Below are 5670 nucleotides of genomic sequence, written 5' to 3'. Positions count from 1 at the left end.
TCTTAAAAACAAATGTTGAAAAAGCAGCTTAGTAAGAAATGGGCATCTTCAGACCACACTCAAACGTTCATATTTATGCCAATACTGAAATTTCAAACTATAGGGAAGTACCTGCTCATACTGTGACACTAAAACCCCCAACTCACTGCCTATTTTTTCAGAATGTGTCCATTTTGAAGCTCTATTGATCCTAGCACAGAATATCAAAAATTACCTTAGTATTTTAGGCTATAACACTACATGTCACAACATACCCCACTCTTGTCTTTAAAAAAAAATACAAATGACTAATTCTACCAGTCTAATGCTATTTACTCAGTTACCAAAATTTAAATTAATTATGTTCTCAAACATAATTGTTAAAAATTGGCAACATTATGCAGGCTTAATTAAGATTAAATCCAATTTACTAAATGTACTTTAATTGGTACTAATTACATTAGCTTTCCTTTCAGAATGACAAATTCCCCATAGGTTTCACTTTAATAGTCTTCTATCAAAATCAACACAGGATGACTGATGATGAGCATCACACGAGGGGTGGGAAAAGAGATGCTCTTCCCCCTTCACCACTCCCCCGCCCCGAGACACACAGGCACACTCAACTACCGCTGCTCTCTGCGCGTTTATCCTTTTATCAATTTGCTAAGTCACAGAGTCATGACTCCATCACAGCCATCATTTTCTGTTCCAGTGAAAAATTTCTCTAAAAATAAATACTCTGTGGCTGGGAGCAGCCAAGAAGAACAGAAGCTTTAACAGAAAAATACACAAAGGTTTCAAATATCAGGGCCACCAATTACTAGGGTACTTCCAAGGACTCCAGGGAGTCCTGTTCTTGAACCCTTTGAGACGCAAATCTAATAAGTGAATAAGCCTAACCTGATCTTGAGAACTAGGCCCAATTACGCCGAAGGGCAACTTCACTGCATTATTGCCTGCTTTCCATTACAAGGGCATCCAGCGAGTACATCTGGAAAAGAACCTGAGAGGAACCAAGGCTGTCTGCCCACAAAAACAAATAAAGACAGATATGCCTCTGTGCTAAAGCGAAAAAAAAGAAAGAAAATATAATAAGTAGGTGGTTTGCAGGGCTGTCTGTATTTCATAATGTGATAAAGTGCCCCCAGGATTTTTTATATGATTGAATTTAGAAAGCGCAGGGGGGTTGGGGGGGCTGGGAGGGGAAGGGCGAATCACTCAATTTCAGCCAAGTAAAATTCCAAGATGGGAGAGGAAAAGGAGGGAATTTAAGGTGAAAAACTAAAAAAAGCTTCGCGCACACCAAATGAAGCAACCAACGCTATCTATATAATGTACCAAACTAGACCCTAACGCTGTGATCATAAAGCAACATGGGAAATATTTTGCAGTTGCTCAAGCAAGAGGAAAAAAACCAAAACACTGTGGCAATAGAAGGGAAGATGTGAGAGACAGGAAATTGGTATCCAATTTAAGAATGATAGCGAACAAGTTTCTTAGCCACAGCGAGTTTAAATCAATATCTGACAAAATATTTAAGTGTTTTGCATGAGTGTACAATACTTAAAACTACTAATTTGAACAGACTGAGCAGTAATGGAAAAAGGTGTTTAATTAAAACTCAGTGCTTTGTAATCCTCATACATAGTTGTAACTAAGTATTTAACTTCTCCAGAATATCAGTGATGACTCCATCACGATAACTGTATACAATTTCTGAAGTAAAGCATTTAGAAATTAAAAGTTAAAAGGGCTTTCACTGTGGGTTCCCCCCCACCAACACTTCAAACAATTTAATTACACATTGCACTGGCAAGCTGACTTTGTCCCATGGAATTTGGTGCAGTCAGTGTTAGCCTACATACAACTAATTGCTGTAAAAACAGGGTACCTAGAAATATAAACAAGTTTAACTGCAATGTTTGTTTTCAAACGTCTGTAAGAATTCGCTATGTGGGTGGCCTGTAAGGACTCCAGTCTTTCTGAACTATTTCCATGTCTACTGCTTTACCAATTGGGGTTTGTTTGGGGTCTTTTGTTTTGTTTTAATTTTTTATTTTTTAAATAGGACCTGAAACAATCTAGCTATTTATGTGAGAACAGACCCGACACCTCTGAAAGTCAGTGACCAGTCTTCCCACCAGCACCTGTGACCAGAATCAGGTCCAGAGAGCCACCAGACACATACAATCTGATCAGCTGCAATCACAGCCTTTTCCTCTCAACTGTTGTTAAACGCACTTGTTGAGTCTTCATGGTACCTGTGAGGAGTACATCTGAATTCAACAGGTCTACATATATGTCTGTAAAATAACACATACATGCAAGGTCCCATAACTTTAGAGCTGCAGAAGCAAAAAGCTTTGAGGCAGAAAATCCCACCATCTTCGTATTTGTATGCCATCTAGTGCAAATGGCGCTAAGCAGTACTGTGGCATTGGGATGCTAATGGAGTACAGAATACAATAAATAATAAATAACATGAAAAAACATCTGACTTGTATGTCTGCTCTCAACAAGATAAAGAAATCCTATTTCCACAACCCAGAGAAGTTCCAAATCCCTAACTTTGAACAGAAATGCATACAAACCAATTTTCAGATGGTCTTTCTTCTCCCATCCAGCAATTTCTTTATTTCTGCAGTTTACAGTCCCCAGTAACGCTGGCGAATTGCTCAACCATTCGCTAAAATGAGTTGTCAGTATTAAACTCCACCATATAAAAAGTTCCCTCACTGGAAAAGAGGTCAGATGTTTAATTCATTGTCCTCTAGAGAAGGTTAAAAACACACATTATCGAATAAGAAACTCTGATTTACACCACCATGCTCCATCTGACTAATCTCCTGCTAATCTTGGCCTAAGTGCTAGACTTCAAGGCACAAAACCGAGCGCGCTAACATCCTCACAGAAAACTCATTTACTCTTTCGTGTTTGAGATGCTAAGACACTGGTTTTAGACAAAGGTCCAAGTAAGCAGCCTGAGGGAAACAGGAACATGGCTGTGCATCAATTGCTTTTGTAGCTCCAGCTTCAATCAGTCCAGGTTAACCGAAGAGAACAGACTTTTTCACACGCAAATACAAACGCCACAATACCTAATATGCATTTGTGATGTAGCTATCATCCTAAACAGCAAACCCCGAAAGTTCGAGGTCAGACAGCTCTGAAGGTACAACCCACATACCCATCCCTATTCACATACACCCTCCCCACTCCCCACACAGTACAGGACCGCCTGCGTGTGCGGAGATTGCATGTGGCAAGTCAACCGAATAACGCACAACTGGCAGCCAAAACCGAAACGTACACAGAGCCCATACACCATACAGAAGATGGAAGTTTCAGGGCCAGGTTAAGTACAAAAAAATTTCCAATGCACTCAGGCATGCAATTAAAGCAAGTCACACAGAATACACATCTGTTTTAAGGCCGATGGAAGAAATTGTAGAGAGCATTCTTACGCAAAACAAATTATCTACCTACCTGTTTATGCATCTCTATATTCAGCCCATAGGACATCTCGTAATACTAAGAAAGAAGAAAATTACTCTATTAGACTTTGCAATTGTGAGAGCTATTCCAAATTTCACTTTGACTCAAAACATCACCTGTACAAAGACATACAGACCTAAAAACATTTATTGGCCTTGAAGAGCTCCTGGAATTTGAAAGAGCATTTCAGCAACTACTCTTTTTTTCTTATTTATCTACATTGCTTCATGTCAAATTTACAAAGAACAGCCATAAAACAAGGTAAAAAACAGACAACAAAAAATCACGAAAAGTAATCACAGAGTTACAGAAGCAGAAAAAAAGCCACATAGAAAATACTCAAGATTTTATTCCTTAGCACACATAAAAGATGCCAAAAAAAAATGCCTGAAGTGCTTGAAGCCAGACATACATATAAATCAGCAATGTCTAACAGACTAGTTATTCAGTATTTTAAATTAAAAACACAAAAAAGATGCAATTAAATTGCAGGGATGCAAAAAGTGAAAAAGCATAGAAATTCAGAGCCAAAGAAGATACACTGATCTCAGTATGTCCTGTTGTGCCCGAGTATTGTAGGGATCTCAGTTCAGTGTGCAGTGTTAGTACTAAACAATCTCCAAGACTCAGGCATATCAGGCATGAAAAAGACAACTGCGAGCCTTAACATTTGCTTGTACTCTTGGTTAAGAATTTTTTGAAGGTTATGTATTCTTTTGTGAATACAAGAGCGCTATTTGTCACATACATCTGGAAAACGGCTAATCCTTCATAGACGTACAAGGCAAGCGACAGCAAGAGCTCCTCTGGAGTTACCATGATCCATCACACAATCACGTATTTAGAGATGTCTTCCTATGCACGTTATTTAACCAGGCAGACCACAACCATTGAGGAAATCCCTTTCACAGATGAGATCCCTGCCATTCTGAATTTAGCGAAACAATGAACCAGCTGCCCAGGTGCAACAGTTCTTCTAGGAAGTACGCTTCAGGCTTATATGCATACATTACAATTTTGGCTTCCTACCATCACAGAAAAAAATAGTACCCCAAACGGTTTTAGGGAGAGACGACCATTGGGAGAAGTCAGCAAAAGTAACAATATCATCCCCAGGTACACTGTGAGAGTTGTACATGGTTTTAAAGGGCTGACAAGTAATCTGCTAGCATTTGGAAGAAACACTCCCAATTGCTTAAAAGGTTAAAAAGCAGGTTTCACACAGAAACTAACTGCTGCAAACAAGTTATAAACCCCTGAAACTAAGGATTTATAACAGAAGCACTGATGCAACGTCAACAACAGCAGCACTACTATAATCTTTCTGTTCACCTCCAGCAATCCAAATGTATTTCAGTCTCAGTATACCAAGCTAATAGACATTTTGAATTTGTTATACAGCTTGCTTACCATGACATAATGTCGCTGCATCTCTGTCTTCTCACTGGCCAGTTTTTCACATTCTAGCTTTAAACTGTTCAAGACATAAAAAGGAAAAAGCATGGGTACTTCATAACACAAAACTGACACTCTTCTGAGCACAGGTTACTCCTCTTTTCAAGCATTTCTCCAACACACAAATAGAAGTGTGCATTCCAGCTCTTGCTTGGGAGTTCAGGGTGGGGTTTGTACTTTTCCTCTTTCAAGAGACATCATGCAACATCCTCACCTCCTAAGCGAACTACATACAGTACACAGCAGTGTATTTTTCTCTGACAAAAAAAACCCAACACTGGTTCACAGAAGAAGAACGCGGGTGTTCATACCTGTAATGCTTAAGCTTGAGAAGCCACTTACAAATCCATAATTTGGGTTTCAGAGTTTTTATTTAAAAGAGTTTCAGAAACACCTCTTGCTTTCACCCAACCCACAGAGGAATGAAATGTGCATCACCACTTCAAGGAGCAAAAACTTGCTGGATTTTTTTTTTTTTTTCCCCTATTACCGATGACAGAACTGCAAGGAAAACACTGCAGGTAATTTAAGGAATACTGTGGTAAACACGAACACATTTGCCGGTTTTTTTGTTTGTTTTCAGAAGCCCGCTAAGCAATCCTGCCAGAAGTCACTTGTCACTTCGAGGACACGGCGCTCTTCCACCTAAGGATAATGAAATAGCTCGCCGACTCACTTCCAGGTTATCAGCACTTGACATGTCAATGAAAGGCGCGAGGGGGCCGAGCCAAGACAAAA

At 39.4% G+C, this 5670-nt stretch overlaps 1 protein-coding gene across 1 annotated transcript in view; it reads right to left on the bottom strand.

Annotated features, from left to right (window-relative positions):
- Positions 1–5269, bottom strand: part of TLE4 (transducin-like enhancer of split 4) — a gene marked incomplete at its 5' end in the record, with an annotated part of 97003 nt that extends 91734 nt beyond the window's left edge. Inside the window, 3 exons of the mRNA XM_009700118.1 lie at positions 3469–3513; positions 4888–4951; positions 5244–5269. Of these exons, the coding sequence (XP_009698420.1) occupies positions 3469–3513; positions 4888–4951; positions 5244–5269 (135 nt within the window). The remainder of the gene's footprint in view (positions 1–3468; positions 3514–4887; positions 4952–5243) is intronic.
- Positions 5270–5670: the final 401 nt, after the last annotated feature.

This window comes from Cariama cristata, unplaced genomic scaffold (assembly GCF_000690535.1).
Source record: "Cariama cristata isolate BGI_N322 unplaced genomic scaffold, ASM69053v1 scaffold23595, whole genome shotgun sequence".
In the NCBI taxonomy this organism is placed as follows: domain Eukaryota; kingdom Metazoa; phylum Chordata; class Aves; order Cariamiformes; family Cariamidae; genus Cariama; species Cariama cristata.
The sequence above is the reverse complement of the archived record's forward strand: the minus strand, read 5'-3'. Positions and strand labels throughout refer to the sequence as shown.